Genomic DNA, 22,312 nt, shown 5'->3' with positions numbered 1-22,312 from the left:
AAATATCAAAATTCTTATATTTTTGGGATAGCATGGAAATGGCATATATATCAGTCCCAAGAGTTTAAAACCTGGCTAACAAAAGCCTGAAGTAACCAAACACAGAATTTGCTATTTGAATTCAACATTAAAAAAGGAGACCAAGTGTAAGACAAGATCACAAACAAGCTCAGCAGTTGATTCCAAAGTTTTCAAACAAAAAAATATTTTGGACACCTGTCCACCAAGCTGCCAGCAATGCAATTTCAGACAATTTATACATTCAGTGAAAACTACAATTTGACTTTCTCATAACCAAGGATAGTTAGGGACAACTATTTTCTGTTATTTATATCAGCTATTATCTATTTGGCATCCTATAAATGGGTTGAGGATGCAGTTTGCAGAATTTTTAGAAGCTAGGCATTCTGGGGGTTGCTGTCCAGGCCACATACTAAATACAAGGTTAAGGCAGGCTACTTTAAAGTACAAAGAATGTTGAATCATCACTGTTTCAAATTGAAAAAAATGAGGTAGTGTAAAAACAATAGGAAGATTCTAGATTTGAGCCTATTTTGAAAGCCAAATATTAATTAAACTTTCATTTTATTTTATATTTTATTTGTTTAATTGGTTAGCATACGGTGAACATAGCCAGGGAAGTCTACCCTGCTTTGTACCAGAGTAGTTTTGGCAGTTTAAGGTTGCTAGTTCATTTTGTTCCTGCATGTGCGCTATCCACAGTATAACATGGGAGCCAAACTAGCTTTGCAAATGCTGGTTAGCGTTGGTGGGAGTTGGGTGATGCAGGCTTTTTTCCACCTCACCTCGCATCTGGGCAGGACTGGTACTGACTCCTGCTTTTTCATTGAATGCTGCTAGTGCTATCTATTTATCTATTTGCATTTGTACATGCTTTCAAACTGCTACATGGAGAGGAGCTAGTGGCACATGACTGGAGCTCACTCCCCCATGCGGGGCTGTAGACTCAGACTGCCAATCATCTCTGCCCAACACCAGTGTCTTTAAGATGTTGCACCACGATGCCCTCTATTAATTAGACTAAGTTGGATGTATAAGGAGCATGTATACTTACACATAAAAAGTAAGTTGAATACAGTGAGAATGGTTGCTTTAGAATTGTGTGGGCTAAAATAAAAGGAAGAGAGGCTCAATAATGGATGCAATGAGTTAATGTAATATGAATACAAAAGAGAATATGAAAGAGGTAATTTGAGGTAGTTTGTTCATACAGAGTCATACAGAACAAAGATCAAATTTCCAACTACAGGAAGTAAAAGTGAATAGATTGAGAGAAAAAGGGAAGCAGTGGCTAGAGGGAATTTATTAGATTTTCCGAAGGAATGGTGAGAAGTTTAGAGAAAAGAAAGCAATGTATGAATCGTTATATGGACATGGTAGAAACATGGATGATTTCGGGCACAGAAAGTATAATGAAGTGTGTTGATATAAACTAGAAATTAGATTTACTTTTCTTTCATCTCATGCCTTTTTGTGATCAATGTTTCTTAAATTCTTTTTGCACTTTGTATATTGCTTTCTCTCTATTTTTAATGATACTTACCCCAAAGGGGAACAGCATGTTTCATGTATGTATGTATGTATGTATGTATGATGTATGTATGTATGTATGTATTGTGTCACAACCCCTGGTATGCCCAAATATGCTTCCCTTTTCTGTCTTTCGGCTCACTCCAGGAGACCATCCAGGCAGAAAACCATATTTTTAATGTTGCCTTTGTTACATTTGTGTTGGATTTTATTTATTTATCAGCACAAATACAACACAAATATATATATGCTTTATTACGTAATATCAATATCCTCTCAGAAACAGGAATATGCATTAATACTATTTATTTCACTCAGCTTCCTTGAGTAACTCTCTTTTGGACCATCTACAATTTCCAACATTGTCATGTCAATGGCCATGATCTTTAGTTGATTACAGAAGTGTTAAAAAAAGATGGAATAAAAATTGTACCTATTTGTTTTACAATAAGATCTTAATGTTCTATCATGCCTATGCTTCCTCTTTCCATTATAAAAAGATCTTGCACATCTAGTTTAAATAATTATACAAATATAACAAGGGGAAACTATTTTTTCTATTAAAATGATAATTTGTGAATCGGGTGGAAAGTAAATAATTAAAATGGATATGAAAGTGTACATTCTTCAAAGAAGAAATGAAAACTGGAGTGGAGTGCACTGATCTTTGTTCAGGTTTACCAATCTTTTTTTTAAAGCTTTAATTCTGATAGAATTTTTTTTTAAAGTGATTGAGTGAGGAAGTGTTAATCATGTCTTATCAAAATTTGCTATACCATGAACTGCCCAACAGAATTGTAATGCTGCATTTTGTATACTCACCATTTTATTTGTAATACTTATTGCTGACTAGCAACAATGGTGGCACCAGCAAGATGAGAGAACTACATTTAACCAACATTGCTGACTTCAGTATCTTTCTTTCTTACATTTTGGCAAAGAAGAAATTTGTGTAGAAAAAGTGGCATCTACAATTTTCATTGCTCCAGAGAATTTTTCAACTATATTATTATGATAAAATAATTTTATTTTCATTTATTTTATTATATTGTGTTTAATTCAAATAATTACATTATAATTACCCAGTATACATACATACTTATATATATATATACAAAGGTTGATTTAACATACAATATACATCTCATAATTGCATATACAATTTTAGTAGAGCTTTCATTCGTTTTGCATAGATTTAATCCATGTTTATCTCAAACTTCAAACTCAGTTTTTGCAAATAAGACAGTAAGCAAAAGAATCTGATCAAACATTTCACATGATGTAAACTAGTAGTTTGAAAAGTGTAGACAGTTCTGGGGATGGAGATAAGAGTGAAAAATTAATAAGGGGCTACAGTTTGTGCAGATAAAAACTCCACATGCGCCAAAACCTGAGGGAGCATTGAACACCAGCGATCAGAACACTTTTTCAAAGCATTGAATATTTCATAGCATTTTTGGGATCGCATCCTTTCTTCCAGCTCACTTTGGCATAAAGTTAACCTATGGTTCATTTGTAGAAGACATGGCCTCATGACACAACCCTTGTCTTATTCCCAGTTCACTGGGAAGACAACCTAAATTTGTCTTCAGCTATTCCAATTTCAGGTAGTGTTTTCCATCTTCTCCCAACACAATTCTCGACCTACTAATGATCTACAAGGCTGAATTCATAACCTTGGTCTTAATGCAGTCTGCACCTGGCATCTGCCAAGGACCTATTGGGTAAGTGAAGATGCTGCAGCCACAACGTTTGGTCACAGGGTGCTGCCCTTCATGCCCATTCAGGAGAACCTGAGCATCGGGTTTGCACAGAAGCACATGCCCTTCTATTGCCTGACCTGCACTTTGCAATCTGCCTTTTGTTCTAATCTGTTTATTATTATGTATCTATTAGATTTTTATCCTGCCAAGGTGGCGAACATACCTAATGTTCTTTCCTTCTATTTTCTCCCCAATAATCGTGTGAGATGGGTTGGATTGAGAGGGAGTGACTGGCCCAAGATTGGCTTTGTCTTAATGTTTCCCTGCACTTGGCTTTAAAACAATCAGAGCAACATTGTTCTTCCTTTTCTTCTTCTTTTAGTTTTGGGCTAGCATCCAAGCTGCATACAAGAACAATCTATGCTGGTTAAAGGGAAAACATATGAAGTAAATGGGAGAAGTTAAAAGGCTTGAGACCCATTGGCTTAAACAAATACAAATAAGCTCATTCTCTTTAATCTTTATTACTGAAGATGTACAGATAGTGCTTGTTTGCTAACCATAATTGGAACTGGAAACTTGGTTCTTAAGTGAAGGAATCTCTAGTGAAACTGCACTTGGGCTCGTGATCTTACTTTGGCTTTTTTTTTTCTTTACAGACCTGCCAAGGTCATAAATATGAGAATGAGTCATAAAAGTACTTTTCTATTACCATCATAACTGCGAGTGAGCAATTCCGCACTTTAAAAATACCACATAATCTACTCATAACTATTCTATACTGTTAGGAGGGACCCATAAGTGTTTTGTGCATCACACGTTTTTCGGAAGCTAAGCGAACCCATTGCTTTTGCTGTTCGGCAATCTTTTCTGCCAAACATTTTGTTAAAATAGGATCCACTTTTGAGTCAAATTTGTTGGCAAACCAATGCCCGTAGTTAAGGAGCCATCTGAGTTCTGCAGTTCCATAGATGCACACGCTGCGAACATGTGTACCAGTGCAGGGAGGGTAGAGCACGTTCTCATGGTAGTACCATTTTACCAAACGGGTTTTGATCTGAAGATCTGTGATATCTTCAGCTTCTCTTGAAACCTGTCCAGGTACTCCAGGCATACGAACAAGAGTTGCCCAGAAATGTTCATCCGGTGAATAAGTGTCCTTTGACCATTCCAAAAAATCTTGAACATGGGAATTGCCAAGAATATATTGTACAAAAGCTCGACATAAAATAAAGTATGCACTGCCTACAAAAATTTTTAGATTGTGTGGAGGTGGACTCTTTAAAATACTAGTTTTCGCAGGCATCTTCATATAGTGATAAAACTTTTTTTGAAGTTCATAGTGATAGGTAAACCTTTGTGTTTTACTACTGCTTGGTCTGATAGTCTCCAACATGTTACCTCCATTAAGTCTCTTAAGTTCATCTACCAGCTCAAAGTTTGATCTCAGGGGAAAATCTTGGCCACACAAATTAATTACATACTTCCATGGAACTGCAGATTTCAATAAATCAGAAAAACAATTCAAGTCTGCCTGCAGTCTTGAAATATAGGCATACTCAACCACTTCCAATTTGGATGCAATGAATATATTAGAGAAACATTTGGCCAGATTCTCCAAAGCCTGTTTGAAAGTGCCAGATGACTTTTGATCATAATGGATACAGTAGACATTCTGACTACTATAAATTGTATGAATGAGCCTCTCGACCATTATGGCGTCTTTGTGAACAACTAGAGAATAAGCCAAAGGGAATTCTTCCTCTTCTGGAGAAACAGCCTTTAGGTGATATTCTCTGATTGTTCGGTATTCCTGGCAGTTACTGGTCATTGCTATAACATCTTCATCTTCTAAATCAATAATCTTTTTTCTCTTTATCTCTAAAGACTTTCCAATCTCTGTGGGATCTTGATCATAGATGGAGGAACAATTAATTGTAGGTTGGTCATATTGGTTTACATGGCTGTACCTGTTTTTCACAAATGATGAGGTGCTTAAAAACGGTTCTACAAAGTACGTATCTTGGTGAAAGAATAAAATCCAATCATCTTTGAACAGCCAGAGCAGAACCACCATTAAAAACAGTATTAAAATACGCCATCGTATTGGAAAAATATGGGAGCATTTGCATTTCTTCATTCTGTGAAAAGAAAGAGTCAAAGGCAAATTAAAGACCATTCTATATGTTTATAAATGATACAAGATTTAGCAAGGTAAACTATTTCAATGATAACATAAATGCATTTCCTTGTATTTCTCTCCTACGATTGCCAGCAAGATCCTGTAAAATGTATGAACACCTCGTAATGGTTTGTTTTCTTGATTCAAAATTGTCTTACCTCAGGAATGGGTTATAGGTGATCTCCTTGGCCAACTTCTTTCACTTGCTTTCTTGCCATACTTTCCCTAAGAATTGCTGATCAGAAATGCCTCTTCTCCATCCCATTCAGCAGAAGTGACCTCTCTTCTTATCAGACGATGCCTCATTTGATCCTACGAGAGTGGCAGGGGGGGGGGGGGGGAGATTCAGTTTGCTTGTATTACAGAATACAAAGTTTCATAAAATCAATTTTGGAGGGAAACCTCCCTCCTCCAAATATTACAGAAAATAATGTTAGATGGACAGCCAAGAGATGCAGTTTGGTCTAGTGGTTAAGGCACCAGATTGGAAAGTAGGAGACATCCTGCCTTAGCTATGGAAGCCAGCTGGGTGATCTTGGGCCAGTCACTTTCTCTCAGTCCAACCTACCTCACAAGGTTGTTGTTGGGGAAAGGGGCGGAGGAAGGTGTGCTGGATACACTCACCAGCTTGAGTGTAAAGGCAGGATAGAAAATAAATCAAGTAGAGTGTGCTATTCACTTTATGATGAATACTAGGATCTTGTTGATTGCTGCTAAGATGTCTTAAATGTTCAAAATAGACACAACATTCCCAGCTTTTCATTCTGTCCTGTCCACCAATGGTGGAACCTCCTCAAACCTCTCAGTGACTCTTATTGCAAGACAAGGAATAGCAATAGCATTTAGACAAATACTGTTCCATAGTGCTTTACAGAACTCTCTGAGTGGTTTACAAATATCAACATATTACCCCCAAATCTCTGTCCTCGTTTTATCTTGGAAGGTGGAGTCAACTTTGAGGCAGTCAGGATCAAACTCCTGGCTATGGGCAGAGTTTGCCTGCAATACTACATTCTAACTAGTGTGCCACCATGGCTCAAGAGGAAGAAAGCAAGAGAATAAATAATCACAAATGAAGGTGGATAGACGCATCCCAGGATAATGTTGCAGGATCTAATCTCCCAGTGACTGACCCAGATTGGATCCTGCGGAATAAACAGTGTTTGTAATGAGACACAACTCTCATTATTCCTAGCTACTGGCCATGTTGCTAGAGATAGTAAATTGCAGTCTAAAATGTCTCAAAGGCATTAGATTGGGAAAGGGTGGTTAAATTATCTTTTCCTTTATTTGTGATCTGCCAGTAACAATAAACATTTATCTTTGTTTATTGCTTTGAAAAAAAAATGCAAACCAGGGTATGACATAAACACAGTACCTGGATGTGAGCTAAATCTATCACTTTGAGACACATCTAGGTAATGATGTAAAGGATTTTGAAAATGCATGGGAAACTATTTATTTTTATTTATATGTCACATTTGGAGACTGCCCACAGAGCTGCTGTGAATGAAACTTTGATAAAAACGGCCATTTCCTGACTAGAAGAAAGAAATACACACCGCGGTGTTAATTCTTATTGTATCCACTCAACATCAGAGAAGATTGCAACTGCTGTTGGTGGGGGAATTTGTTTCCCCATTGAATTTGCTTCTCAGAAGGTTGCAAAAGGAGATCATATGACCCACCCAGGACATTGCAACCGTCATAAATATGAATCAGTTGCCAAGCACTTTGATCTTGTGACAATGGGGATGCTGCAATAGTCAGAAAGTGTATAAAATGGTCAAAAGCCAGTTTTTTTCTGTACAATTGTAATTTTGGATGGTCACTAAACAAATGGTTGTAAATCAAGGACTACCTATATTCTAGTATGTATGTATGTATGTATGTATGTATGTATGTATGTATGTATGTATGTATGTATGTATGTACAGTACTTATGTATGTATTTATATTCCATATTTCTTAAATCTCCTTCAAATAGGGCAGGGGTGTCCAAACTTGGCAACTTTAAGACTTGTGGACTTCAACTCCCAGAATTCCCCAGCCAGCAGAGCTGGCTGGGGAATTCTGGAAATTGAAGTCCACAAGTCTTAAAGTTGCCAAGTTTGGACACCCCTGAAATAGGGGCTCTATAGATACTATAATATTTTTCTAATATTTTCCCTATTTTATTTTAACAAGGTGCCTTGTTTCTTACAAAAAAGGCTTAAGAAGAATAAAATGGCCTAATGCAAAAGATGCCTGTAGAATAATGGCTAAGTATTAATTAATCTAAAATTGTGCTAATGCATTCTCTTCATTTTCTGAAAATCCATCGCTATACATATAGGCTATAACATTTATATAAAAGATATATTATCTACTTGTGGCCCCAAGAAAACTTTCGTATGTAACCACAGACCCTGTACAACAATTGTGATTTTTAGTTTTCAGAAAAGAAAGCTTCTTAAAGGCACGGTGGCGCAGTGGTTAGAGTGCAGTACCGCAGGCTACTTCTGCTGACTGCCTGCATTTTGGCAGTTCAAATCTCACCAGGCTCAAGGTTGACTCAGCTTTCCATCCTTTGGAGGAGGGTAAGATAAGGACCCAAATTGTTGGGGGCAATAGGCTGACTCTGTAAACTGCGTAGAGAGGGCTGTACAAGCACTGTAAAGTGGTATATAAGTCTAAGTGCTATTGTTGTGGGGAAATAACCATATTAAACATGGTTAAATTAATTTTCCCCAATTTCTCATGTCAGGCATATCACTCAAAGGACAAGTGTAGATTTCAACCTGAAAAATGTTAGGTATTGCCATTGAAAAGATCTATGGCAAATCTATGTCCCAATTATATTGTGTTTAGAAACAACTTTATTAAAAAAAGGGGGAAAATTCACCATCTGCACAAAGTCAGAATTCGATCCAATATTCCCCCTCTAATATATTAAGTGCCTGGGCAAATGTTATCAGTAAGGACACACAAACAACAGATCAGACCCTCTCTAATTTGTTTAAATAGACCGTTCTAAAACACACTGTCAGCAGAGGATAGACATACATGGGAATTGGCAGTATAATGGCTTGTTCAGCAATGTTCAGAAAGAAAGTATTGTTCGGTTTTTATTCAAAATCTGCAACACGCTGAGCACTTTGACTCAGATATACTGATGAATGAAAAAAAATGTAAACCAAGTTAATGTTTGACTGATTCTGTAATAAATGTTGAATGATACCATCATATGTTTGTAAGAAAAACAAAGCAAAATTTGTGCTTTTTTTGTTAAAAGCACAAAAAGTCTGGATTTAACTGTGAGATACAGCATTTTAACCTTAGAAGTAGGTAGAGACATCAGGACAGAATTCAAAGATGATGAGACATAGCTGATAGGTGACACCGTTCCTGAGCTACAACTTCCATTGGGACTTCTCCCCCACCCCCTTCACTAAACTGGGCGTGGGCATTGCCAGCGTGTGATGCATCCAGCCTGAGAGCCATGAGATTGACAGCCCTGCTGAAGATGCATTCCTCAGAAGGGGTCCCTTTGCGTCTGCCTTCTAACAGAGCAGAAGTTTCATTGAGACACTGTTTTTTAATAGGTGATCAGATTTTTTAGATGCCGTAGCAAACCATCATGGACCCTCAAAAAATTATATTTGCAGTAGCTCAATTCTGTCAACTTATTTAAAGCTAAGAAACTTGTCATGGTCCCATCAGAGCCAGGTTTGGCGGCGGAGGAGAAGGAACTAGAATAGAATAACAGAGTTGGAAGGGACCTTGGAGGTCTTCTAGTCCAACCTCCTGCTTAGGCAGGAAACCCTACACTGTTTCAGACAAATGGTTACCCAATCACTTCTTAAAAACTTTCAGTGTTGAAGCATTCACAACTTCTGGAGATAAGTTGTTCCGCTGATTAATTGTTCTAACTCTCAATAATAATAATAATAATAAGTTTGAATTTATTAGCCGCTCCCTTTCCAAGTAGGACTCGGGGCGGCGTACAATGGGGCATATAAAACACAGAAAATATATAAAACACATAGGCGTACATACAGAACATACATACAGATACACAAACACGGACTCGGAGGAGGTAAATTTCTCCTTAGTTCTAGGTTGCTTCTCCCCTTGATCAGTTTCCATCCATTGGTTCTTCTCCTGCCCTCGGGTGCTTTGGAGAATAATTTGACTCCCTCTTCTTTGTGGCAGCTCCTAAGATATTGGAAGATTGCTATCATGTCTCCCCTGGTTCTTCTTTTCAGTAAACTAGACATACCCAATTCCAGCAATTGTTCTTTATATATTTTAGCCTCCAGCCCCCTAATCATCTTTGTTGCTCTTCTCTGCACTCTTTCTAGAGTCTCCACATCTTTTTTATATTGTGGTGACCATTAATTGGAACTGGGACCATCCGATAGGGATGGCATATCTCCCTTGTCATGTTTTTTCCTCCAAGATGACGGCACGCTTAGATGCTGCGGCTTTGAGCTCCTGGTGTCACAATATAGTTAGGCAAAAACTAGTCTATACCCACAGGGAGTTATTAAAGATTGGATCTTCTAGTCGACTAGATATTACCAGCGACTTCCAGGAGTCTCATAATATACCGAGTGACATAGTAAGACTGCCAGGCTCTCCATGGATCGTTGTTGGGCCTAAGAGGCAGCGAAGAGAGCAGAAGCAGAAGCGGGGATGCAGAGCTGGTTTGCTAGTTCGGTCACGGAACATTACCAAGCATTTTTCTAACCAACTCTAGATCCTTTGTCCACAAAACTGATGTACTAGAGCTGTGGATGGCAGCGAATAAGCTCGTTCGTGACTGTTGTGTGATGATCATCACAGAGACCTGGCTTGGGAAAGTGGTAAAAACCTGTGCTGACCAATTAACAGGGGTCCTGACAAGGATTTGTAACCTCTCCCTGCAACAGGCTAGAGTCCCATCATGCTTGAAAGCAGCCACAATTATCCCAGTTCCAAAGAAAGCAGCCATAAAAAGCTTGAATGTCTATAGACCCATTGCACTGACGTCTATAGTGATGAAGTGCTTTGAGAGACTGGTCCTAGAACACCTCAGGTCCTGTGTTCCACCAAATTTTGATCAACACCAGTTTGCTTATAGAAGCAACAGGTTGACATGGAACGCCATCACCACTGCTCTACATATTGCACTGAGCCACCTTGAGAAATCTGGGAATTATATCAGAATGCTTTTTATAGACTATAGCTGGGCCTTTAACACCATCTTACCAGGAATTCTCATTGAAAAGTTGACTGGCCTGAATTTCCCTCCCCTCACTTGTGAATGGATCAAAGACTTCCTGAAGGATCGTCCACAAACAGTAAGGGTTGGGTCCTTTACATCTTCCACGCTGAATCTCAGCACAGGCTCCTCTCAGGGCTGTGTGCTCAGCCCCTTCCTGTACTCGCTGTATATATATGACTGCATCTCCTCTGATCCATCCAACATCATAATAAAGTTTACAGACAACACAACGGTGCTGGGTCTCATAACTGGAGGGGACGAATCATCATATAGGGAAGAAGTCCAGAAGGTATCCGCATGGTGCTGAAGAAACAACTTATATCTAAATACTAGTAAGACAAAGGCACTAGATTTCCGGAAGCACAGAGAGAAACCTGCCCCACTGTATATCGAGGGGGGCTGTGTGGAGAGGGTTTCCTCTTTTAAATTCTTGGGAGTGCTTATTAGTCAAGATCTCACCTGGAAAAACAACACGTCTCTGGTGATTGGAAAGGCCCAACAGAGACTTCATTTCCTTAGAGTCCTGCGAAAAAATCAGGTGGAACAACGGCTGATGACCTCTTTCTATCAGCCCACCATAGAAAGTGTCCTCACATATTATATTACAATATGCTATGCTGGTTTAACAGCTGCGGAGAGGAAGGCACTACAGAGAGTGATGGTTCAACCAGTTGCGTCCATCACTGGCCATTGGGGGCGAACAGCTGGCCCCCGTGGATCGGGCACACAATTTGGGCGTCCTCCTGGATGCCCGGCTGTCAATGGATGACCATGTGACAGCCGTGGCAAGGGGGGCGTTTCACCAGGTTCGCCTGGTGCGCCAATTGCGTCCCCTATTGGACCGGAACGCCCTCTGCACAGTCACCCATGCGCTTGTGACGTCCCGACTGGACTACTGTAATGCTCTCTACATGGGGCTCCCCTTGAGATGCACCCGAAGGCTGCAGCTGGTTCAGAATGCGGCTGCGCGGACAATTGTGGGAGTCACTAGATACTCCCACGTAACACCTCTGCTGCGCGGGCTGCACTGGCTGCCTGTGGCTTTCCGGGTGCGTTTCAAGGTGTTGGTTATCATCTTTAAAGCGCTCCATGGCACAGGACCTAGCTATTTGCGGGATCGTATCCTGCCCCATACATCCCTTCGGCAATGCCAGCGGGCGACGCCCAGGAGTAGGGCCTTCTCTGTGATGGGCCCGACCCTCTGGAATGACCTCCCCCCGGACATTAGAACTACCACCGATCTCCGCTCCTTCCGTAAGAAACTTAAAACCCACCTGTTCAATTTAGCCGGCCTGGCCTAATCCCAAATTTTAGTCCCTCAAGTCTGCATTTTGAATTTTTAGGGGTACGCTTTTTAGCTGATTTTAACTTTTATTATTCTGTACAGCTGAATTTAGGTTTAATTCGCTTTTAAGGGTATGTAAGGGTATTTATTTTTTGTATCTGTTTTTAATGTGATGCCTGTATACCGCCCCGAGTCCCTTCGGGGAGAGGGGGCGGTCTATAAATTTTGAAAATAAATAAATAAGTGATCAATTCGGCACATTGGTTGCCCTCTGACACCACTGGATGACATCGCCAGATCTCACTGCTTTAGCAGAGTAAGGAAGATAGTCAGAGATGATTGACACCCTGGTCAGTGTCACTTTGCACTTCTACCATCAGGCAGAAGACATCAAAGTATAGCCAGCCGAATAAATAGGTGTAAAGATAGTTTCTATCCTTGGGCTGTCAGACTTTTAAATACAACCACAATCACTCCATGCACACGCTAGGTTTTTTTTTCTTTTTTCGTTTCTGTTATAATTTTGCACCAGTGAGGTTAAAACGAATTTCGTTGTATTTAAATACAATGACAATAAAGATTATACTTATACTTTAGAGAGGCCAGGGGCTGAGGATGATGCTGTCCCAGGCCCGTCAGGAATTGGGCGAGTTGGTCAACCAGACAGGGAGCTGCCTGCCTTCACAGACACAGGGGAGTATCAGCTGCTGACTGAACTCCAGCATGATATTGGCTCTGACAGATCTCTGATGAGGAAAAGCTGCCTCCTCCATTCAATCCAACGGCAAGGAGAGCAGAGCATAGGCAAGCTAAGGAAAGGGCTGTGAGGCTACATGGGAGAAGATTGCCCCACCTCTCCTCACACCAGAACACCTGGAGTGAATGATTTAACGATAAGCCGTGGGGAGTTAGTCTTTGCCAAGGACAATTGTTTGTTTTGGATTACACTCCCCCGCTTTTGACTTGTGCCTTTTTTCCTGGCTTCCAGGTCTGCTTTTCGCCTTTGCTTTGAGGACTGATGTTTTTCTTGCCGCAGTCTTGTTGACTGTTTTTGCCCTTTGCTTTGCGTTACCTTCAGAACTGCCTTGTACCTTGTGCCTTATCTTTGCCCTGTAGATTGCCATTTGTCTTTATGCCTGGACTTTGCCTTGTGGACTTTCCTGGTAATATAATGGCTCTTGTTTGGGGACTGAGGGTGGGTGCCTTCAGGGTAGCGTGGAGTGAAATCTTACTGGTCATTGCGGGGGGCATTCACACTTCTTGAGGGAAATAAAGGACTCTGTAAAGGCTTGCCTTGACCACCTGGGTCATAAGAAAACCGGAGAATATTTATTTGGTAAATATCTGCATTTAAAGCGAATTTAAATGAAATTTCTCCTTTTGTTGCCATTCTTTTCTTCAAGAATAATTCCTTAATTCCTAAGGGCTTATTGGTGAAAAAAAAAGTATGAAGGCATTTACCTTCTCCATTTTTCCCTGCCTTTAGAAAGTTTTCTTATATGAATAAATGGTAGAAAGGATCATTATAGCAACCAGTGAGTCATGTTACCAACTGCTATCATATCACTCATATTTCGTAAGTGCAAGCTCCTTTGGTAAATTTTGCCCTGTTTTGACACTGTTCTAATTATGCTATCAACAAAGACCTCAATCTTCAGGCAGCATAAAAAAAGCTTAAAATATTACAGAGTTTTCTCCACAGAAGTAACTTCTGGAAATGAAAAGCAACCCATATGATGTAGATACTACAGGTAGTCCTTGACTTATAACAGTTCATTTAGCGACTCTTCAAAGTTACGACATCACTGAAAAAAGTGACATGACTGTTTTTCACGCTTCCCCATGGTCATATGATTCAGACGCTTGGCAACTGGTTCATATTTAAGATGTTTGCAGTGTCCTGGGGTCATGTGATCAGCTTTTGAAATCTTCTGACAAGCAAAGTCAATAGGGAATCCAGATTCACTTAACAACTGTGTTACTCACTTAACAATTGCAGTGATTCACTTAACAACTAACAACTATGGCAAGAAAAGTCATAAAGTGTGCCAAAAGTCACTGAACAAATGCTTTGCTAAGCAACACAAATTTTGGGCTCAATTGTGGTCATAAGTTATGGACTACCGTTATTTGTAATTTTTGCTCTATTAACTGAAATTTGGAAGTTTCAATTTTGTCCTGTCCTCTAACTTCCTATTTAATGTACTGACTAAACTTTCAACCACAGATCCATCAGATTAGATGTGTGGTGTAACGAATGAAGTACTTTTGTGGCATTCTATATGTGAAATACATTTCCATTCCCCACATCATCATCCAAATGTTTTATTTTATGGTGTTTGCCACCACGGACAGATTCTTTTCAGTGGTTGGCCCATTCTTACTTTCTGTCATTGCTTGTAGAGTTTAAACAGACTCTAAAAAAACTTTTTACTTATAAGTGGCCCCTGTTTGGCATGTTTTAAATCCTATCTATTCCAAACTAAATTCCAATTGTGTACTTCTTACTTGTGTACCACCAGTAAACATAGTCCTTGTTTCTTAGAAGACATGCATAATTTTAAGCTACGAATTTGCTTTAAAAAAATCCATCTGTTCCTTTATATTCTCAGAGAAGTATGTAATGTGCTGCATAATGTAAGAGGCAACTGCACCTTTATTTTTTTCTGGACAAGAGGTGATAAATAACTTTAAAGTATCTTAATCACTTCATCTGAACCATAAGCAAGTAATTGGTACTAGAAACATTTTTCAAATTTTGCCCCCTAAATTTGAAAATACTGACCAGAGTAAATTAATTACAGTGTTGATGTATTCCACATCCATGCAAATAAATCTCTCATGACCACATTTTATTGCCTATGAATAACTTACTTGTAAGGACCATGTTTCTTTCAACTTAAAATCTTACACATATAACGGAGTACAATTCTGCAATTGATCATCATTTGTGCTTGTTAAATCATGCTATTTATTGGCAACATCACTTGTTATTTCACTGTGGTTTGCATAAATCTAAAGATCTGATTCATAAAGTTTTTATTCCATGAATGGAAGACTTTAATATATTAAAGATACTTTAACATGCAGTCTACTGTTGAGAAATGCAAAACTACTAGGAGATACAACCAAGTTCTGTTTCGAGGGACTAAAGTAACCAAAATTATTAATATACACATTTCATTTATTAAGCTATGAGTGCATTAATGCTCTATGAGCTGCAGGTCATGAAAACTTTTAATAAAATGTACTAGTTTGAAAAAGTGCTACCAGAACTGGATTTAACTGTGATTTTGGAGGGGGGGAAAAAACCTGGGAAAAATTCCAAAACATCTTCTCCAAAGACAAAAATAGTAGTTTTTATGCCTTTGTTTATTATACAGTAGAATATCCAAGCTATGAAATGTAAATTGTTTTTAAAAAGTTTTAATTTTGCTTACAAATTACAAAAGCATGAAAAAATGCCTAAATACAGTAAAATAATCCACATACTTAAGAATATATTTAGAGGGAAAAGATTAATAGAACCTCCAAAAAAGGAAGAATATTTTTTTTTAAAATCCCAAACTAAAAAAGAAAAAAATCTACATTTTTCAGAAAGAAGAGATATGATTCTAATAGAACATCTTTACCTATGACTTCATTTGTCATCCAAACATACCCTATAGAAATGTGTGTACGCTCAACCTCATATACAATTTCAAAATTTACATTATATTATTACTGTGTTTCAACCATATAAAGTATGTCCATACATTAATTAAAATAAAGGCAATAATGTTGTTTAATAACTTAAAAGATTGATTATACTATACAAATCTACATCTATAATACACTTATCTATAGTTACGTTTACTAATAAGTGCCATACACTACTATAATATGATCAGTACTAAGTATTATTGTAAAATATCACAAAATCTCCACCATAGTAATACATATACATTAACACACTAAAAGAAAAATAAAATGTGAAATATAAAGTACATTTCAGCAAATTTTACATTCAGATTTTTAAATATCAGTTGGAATTTTCTTTACCTTTTCCTCCACTTTCTTTAATGTATTCCAGAAAATTGTCCAGTCACCATCTGGTTTAGTGGATTATATCAGCATAGTTTTTTACAACTTCCTGTTACTTGCACCAATAGTATATTATTGTCAGATGTGCCTGATTAACAGTGCTTTATCAAATATGTAGCTATCTTACATGAAGAAGAAAGACATTTCTCTCTGTGAAGAGAAAAAGAAAAAGAGGTTAAGATATTTTAAAGTATTTACAATTTCATTCTTGCTTTCCTATCTAAGCTCTTCTGAACCAAACAAGAAATATTTTATATTTCTTTATGAGTGTCCTGAGAGAGGTAGCATAAATGTAACTTTTTTATTTTGTGTTATATAACATAATCATATTATTCATATTCACTATAAAATTATGTAAATATATAACTTTATAAACATATGAATATATAAATATTCACCTTGATATTTTTCTCAGCTGTCATATATATTTAATTTTGTACTACTCTCTAATTGTTACTTATTGTTTTATGATTTTTACCAGCTGGAGCAGTGGTGCTCAACCTTCCCAATGCCGCGACCCTTTAATACAGTTCCTCATGTTGTGGTGACCCCCAACCATAAAATTGGTGTCTCGGTTCCTAAGACCATCGAAAATATGTGTTTTCCGATAGTCTTAGGCGACTTCTGTGAAAGAGTCTTTCGACCCCCAAAGGGGTCCCGACTCACAGGTTGAGAACCACTGACCTAGAGCCTGTTGTTTGAGATGGGTGGATATAGACTTGAAGAAACAAAATAACACATTGTAATATAAACAACAGAATTGAAGAACAGACATTTTAAGACAGTTGTTTGAACAACCAGTATTTATTTGCAAAGCTACTGAGCATAATTCATTTCAAATGCCCTGTATTTATCTTTTATTTCACTTTATTGCATATGGCCTGTGGCAAGCAAATAAATCTTGTTAATTCATTGGCTTTTTCACTTAATGGAGAAAACATGCCTGGAGATCAAAGTTATGGCTATCAATTAGTAAAAAAGAGGGTGGTTTCCAGTGTCTATCATGTTTCATGTACACACATGCATATATGTAAAATATTTGCTACACTATATTGCTACCATGATTATGAAAACCTATATCCCTGTATCCCTTTGTATATACTAAATTATTTACCCATTGAAATGATGGGGAACACTATTTTTGCCTGTTCAGTTGCTAAATATATAGTTGCTAAATATACAGTGAAACAATGGTTCTATAAGAAAAATATTTTCTATGGTATCACTATATTGATTCCTACTATTCTATAAATCCGTATTTTAGACCAAAACATTTATCTCATACCCAAATAATAACAAGTAAGCCTCAATAATTCTTCTTTTTAAATCACCCCTATTTCCACAATCATCTCTTCCAGTCAATTAGTGAATATCCATTGTTAGTAATAAGCAGAATTATAATTGACTTTCCAGATTTGGGACAGCATAAGACTTCAACTTCAATCGGTTTTTAAATTTAGATAAATGTGTCACGTGACGACAATGTGACACCACTAGTTTGACACCCGTGCTCTAATGGATCAACTTTGCCTTCACGTGTCATCCAAACATATCCTATAAAAGTGTGTGTATATTATATAATTTAAAATTTTATATTATAATATTCCTGGGTTCAAACCCTGTGCAGTATGTCCATACTTTAATTAAAATAAAGGCAACAATGTTGTTAAATAACTTAAAAGAGTGATTACGGATATACATCCGATCTTTGTAAAAGCAGTTTAAAATAGCAGCTGTCATAGAATCACAATCTGAATACAACTTCATGTAATGTGGATAAGTCAGAAAATATGAGTAAACAAACTATGGTGGTTCTGGGGTGAATCGATAGCCTGGGACGACATGTTTACTTGCAGTAAGGAAATATTTACGTTCTGAATTTGAAGCTGCTACAGCAGGAAGCAATATTTTCCTACAATTGTTCTAGATGCTGAATCTTGCTATTCAGAACTGACAGAGTTGTTCTAATACTAAATATGCCAACCATTTCATTCAAAAGTAGCTCCCACAATTCTTGTCATACAGAGCTGATCGTTTTTCTGATTTTTGTAACATAACAGCCCTTTGAACTGAACAACGCAACCAAGTCAGTGGTGGGTTTCAAAAATTTTTAGAACCTCTTCTGTAGGTGTGGCCTGTTTTGTGGGAGTTGCTTGCAGGCCATGTGACCGGGTGGGAGTGGCTTGCCAGCCGTGTGACCGGGTGGGAGTGGTTTCGCAGTCAAGTGACTGGGTGGGCGTGGCCAATTTGTAAAATGTGGCGAAACTCACTTAACAATGCTCTTGCTTAGCAACCAAAATGTTGGCTCAGGAACTCTGGCATTTGAAGCCCGCAAGTCTTAAAGCTGTCAAGTTACGAGACCCTTGCACCCCTAACCCTTTAGGAAAAAAACACAGGGGTGTTCACACTTGACAGCTTTAAGACTTGTGGACTTCAACTCCCAGAATTCCTCTTCTCACTCTTCATCTTGATGATGTGCGGACGGGCAGGGGGAGAGAGCTGGAACCGGTTCTAAACAGCACTGTAGATTTGTGGAACCTCTTCTATAGAAGAGGTTAGAACTAGCAGGAACCCATCCCTGAACCAAGTTATAAGTAATCAAAGTTGAATCTATTAACAACTAAGCATACATTCTTTCATGCACAATAGATTTAAAGACACAGACTTTTAATTTTTCTTCGGGACAATCTTGATCACAACAGACAGATCGAAATAAAAACTAAGACGATAATAATGCAGGTAGTCCTCGACTTATGAGCACAATTGAGCCCAAAATTTATGCTGCTAAGTGAGACATTTATTGTTTTTTACCCCATTTTATGACTTTTCTTGTCACAGTTGTTAAGTGAATCGCTGCAGATCTTAAGTTAGTAACACTGTTATTAAGTGAATCTGGCTTCCCCATTGACTTTGCTTGTCAGGAGGTCATAAAAGGGGATCACATGACCCCAGGACATTAGAGCTGTCATAAATGACAGTTGCTAAGCATCTGAATTTTGATCACATGCTCATGCGGTGTGAAAAACGGTCATACTTTTTTCAGTGTTGTAATTTTGAACAGTCACCAAATCAACTGTTGAAAGTCAAGTACTATTTGTAGTTAACAAGAGTAACTTCCTCTTTCAATCTATGTTCTTTGTCATTATCAAACATTCTGCACAAAATTCTTTGCTGCTGTCTTTTTTTCTTGTGTTTTATATTAGTTAAACCCTTGAATTCCAAGATAGGCTACTCAAATGATTTGATGTTTTGATAGCTGCTATTATTCCAAATGCTTCCTATTATTTTTTTACTATAGTACTGCATTTTATTTTCTTATTATTTTCTCCATGGCATAAAGATTGCTTCTTCTTTTTTTGCCTGGACCACACTTCTGCAATCAAATGAAATATTAATGGTGCAATGTTTCAGGATGTTTTCTGTTGGACTAGCACATGCTTTATGTTGGACTTCCTTAATATTTTCTAAGAGAAGACCCAGAGCTGTGATCCACTACCACTGTATTCGCCTTAGGTTCAATCTGTTTCTTGTGTACATGATGAACAATTTTATACTTCTTCTTCTTGTGCCATATCCATCATCAGACGTTGACAATCATGTTGGCAATCCCATTTTTGTCAATAGCCGCATGAAAAAGTGCTGCTGAGTTTTGTCCAAACCAGTCACTTAGGTTTTAAAGCCATGATGTTCTTCTTCTGCCTGGACCTCATTTGCCTTCAATTTTTCCCTGGAGGATTAAGTGAAGGATGCCGTATCTTTCTGGGTGTCGCATCAGATGTCTAAAATATTCTAACTTTCACTTTATAATGGCTTTGATGATTCCCCTTTGTTTTTCCAGGCGGCTTATCACCTCCTCATTTGTGATTTTGTCAACCCAGTTCATACGTAACAGCTGTCTGTAAATCCGCATTTCAAATGCTTCTAGTTTCTTCAAATGCTTTTGTGTCAGAGACCAACTCTCTATTCTATAGAGCAGGATAGAAAAGATGTAGCATCTGACAAGCCTGATTTTCAGTCTTAGGCTTATGTTGTGACTTCGATTTTATACTTAAATTTTATACTTAAATAAGTCTATTACATGGCTTGTTGGCATTTATGTATGTAAAACATATTCTGTTATTGAGCATAACACTAATTCTGACTAATTCATATAAATCGATGGATTATAAAACTTGGAACAATATCAAAGAAGCCACAATCCAAACCACATTTACTAGGCAACATGTCCCAGTACATACGTAATCATGAAGGTACATGTTTAAACTGCTCTTGTAAATAAACAGATTTATAATGACTTAGTGTTGTAAATGTTTATTAACTCTGACTAAAAGAGCACATTACTGAAGGATCTTCCAATTATAGCTTCTATTTTGTCTGAACTGACTTCCAAAAATGCTATGCACTTAAAGTTTGCATACCATGTACACTTCATGTGTTTTAAAAACCAAGTATCTAGACTTGTCAGCTGAAACACACTGTATGCTTACTTTGGATTTCATGTTGTCAGCTCGTCATTAAATTATGTTGATGGGATTAATGAAAATTGGGAAAGGCTGGATTACATTATTCAAGAAGGCTATTCAGTGATCTGGATTTGAAAAGATGATTCAGAAGGGTAGGGGGACACATATCACACCCAAACATTTTCTCAGACTCATACTGTTGCAGCACAATCGTGAGAAAATGGATGCTTGGATTAAGGACGTGGCAACAGAAGCAAACATCAACATGTGCTTTGAATCATGTTTTTTTTTCTTTTTTTAATCCAGATTAATGCATACCCCTGCTATCTAAGTTAGCTTCTTCTTTTTTGTGAGCATACGTAGTTGTATCTGACAGTTTTTAGATCAGAATTCACTTCTTCATCACCATTTTCACTGTTATATTGCTACTATTTGAAAACTGGTGGTTCTCATTTAATATTGCATTATTTAAAAAGAGGATTTAAATGTATTGTTTAAAGGAGTACAAAAAAAAAAACATTACAAAATGCTGTAAGCAAAAATGTTTTGTTCCAAATTGTCCCTAATTGTATTTCAAATATATATTGAGAATAGAATAGAATAGAATTCTTCATTGGCTAAGTGTGACTGGACACACAGGGAATTTGTCTTTGGTGCATATGCTCTCAGTGGACATTTAAAAAAAGATACATTTGTCATGAATGCATGTAAATTTGATCAATGAGCTCATTTTAATACCTGGATTTGTTTAAGAAAAAATATATGAATAAGCATTCAAATTTAACTGCTCTTTTCCAACGTAAATTAATTCACACTATGTTGTCATTTTTGCTGAGCCAAGAATTCTGGAAAAAAGTCAGGCTTATTGGCTGTCGAAAGACCTCTGTAGGATCAGGGCCAGCTGTATATTGGGGAGGTGGTGGGGGCTAGATCATTACAAAGAAACAGGGGCTGCATGAAGAAGGCAGACCTCCTGAGTTAACACAAGGTGGCATTGTTTCAGAGAAGAGACCCAAAGTGTGTCCTCATTGTGGAGCATGTGGAATGGGGAAATACTGGGGTTAATATCATTCTCTCTTCTTTTTTTTAATAGTCTTTTTTTTTTAAAGATGTGACAGTTTTTAAGTTTGTTTTTTAAATTAATTGTTGCATGCTGCACGGAGTCACTTACATCTGAGATGGAAGGCTATTCAAATATGTTAAATAAGTAAATAATGATTTTGAGTCTAGAAATAAAAGTTAAGAAGCATAGTGAAAAACATGGAACTACAATTAAATATAAACAAAACCAGTCAAATGTAGAACCACTAATTTCAGAATTGACACTGAAGAGGTGGATAACTTCTGCCTTCTAGGATCAATTATTGACAATAAAGAAACAAGCAATCAAGTAGGAGTTGGTACAGAAATCATGAAGGCCTTGGAAAAGATATTCAGGTGCTGTGATAGGTCTCTATCTACAAAAAAAAAAAATCAGAATTGTGGAAGCAATGGTATTTCCGATGACACTCCATAGAAGCAAAGTTGGACTTTGAAAAAACAGGCAGAAGCAGTATTGGTGGTGTTGAACTTGGAGAAGACAAATAGATCATAGAGCAAGTCTACCCAGGGTTCATTCAAGGGGCAATGACCAGGCTCAAATGATCCTAATTATCACATATTGTGTGAAGTCCTAGCTCTCTGGAGGAGGCTATAATCCTGGGAAACGTGGAAGGAAAGAGAAGAGACTGACCAGCAGCAAGGTGGATGGGTTGTTACAGTTGTGATATGAGCACCACAGGAATATATGAAAGATCA

At 37.7% G+C, this 22,312-nt stretch overlaps 1 protein-coding gene across 1 annotated transcript in view; it reads right to left on the bottom strand.

Annotated features, from left to right (window-relative positions):
• Nucleotides 1–2,609: 2,609 nt before the first annotated feature.
• Nucleotides 2,610–22,312, bottom strand: part of GCNT4 (glucosaminyl (N-acetyl) transferase 4) — a 29,606-nt gene continuing 9,903 nt past the window's right edge. The window contains exons 2-4 of the mRNA XM_081945117.1: nt 16,011–16,202; nt 5,595–5,748; nt 2,610–5,395 (exon numbers count right to left, since the gene is read on the bottom strand). Of these exons, the coding sequence (XP_081801243.1) occupies nt 4,039–5,394 (1,356 nt within the window). The 5' untranslated portion in view covers nt 5,395; nt 5,595–5,748; nt 16,011–16,202 and the 3' untranslated portion in view covers nt 2,610–4,038. The remainder of the gene's footprint in view (nt 5,396–5,594; nt 5,749–16,010; nt 16,203–22,312) is intronic.

Source organism: Natrix helvetica (assembly GCF_964273705.1).
Source record: "Natrix helvetica genome assembly, chromosome: 2".
Classification (NCBI taxonomy): Eukaryota; Metazoa; Chordata; class Lepidosauria; order Squamata; family Natricidae; genus Natrix; species Natrix helvetica.
Note: the sequence above shows the minus strand (reverse complement) of the source record. Positions and strands in the feature narration are given on the sequence as shown.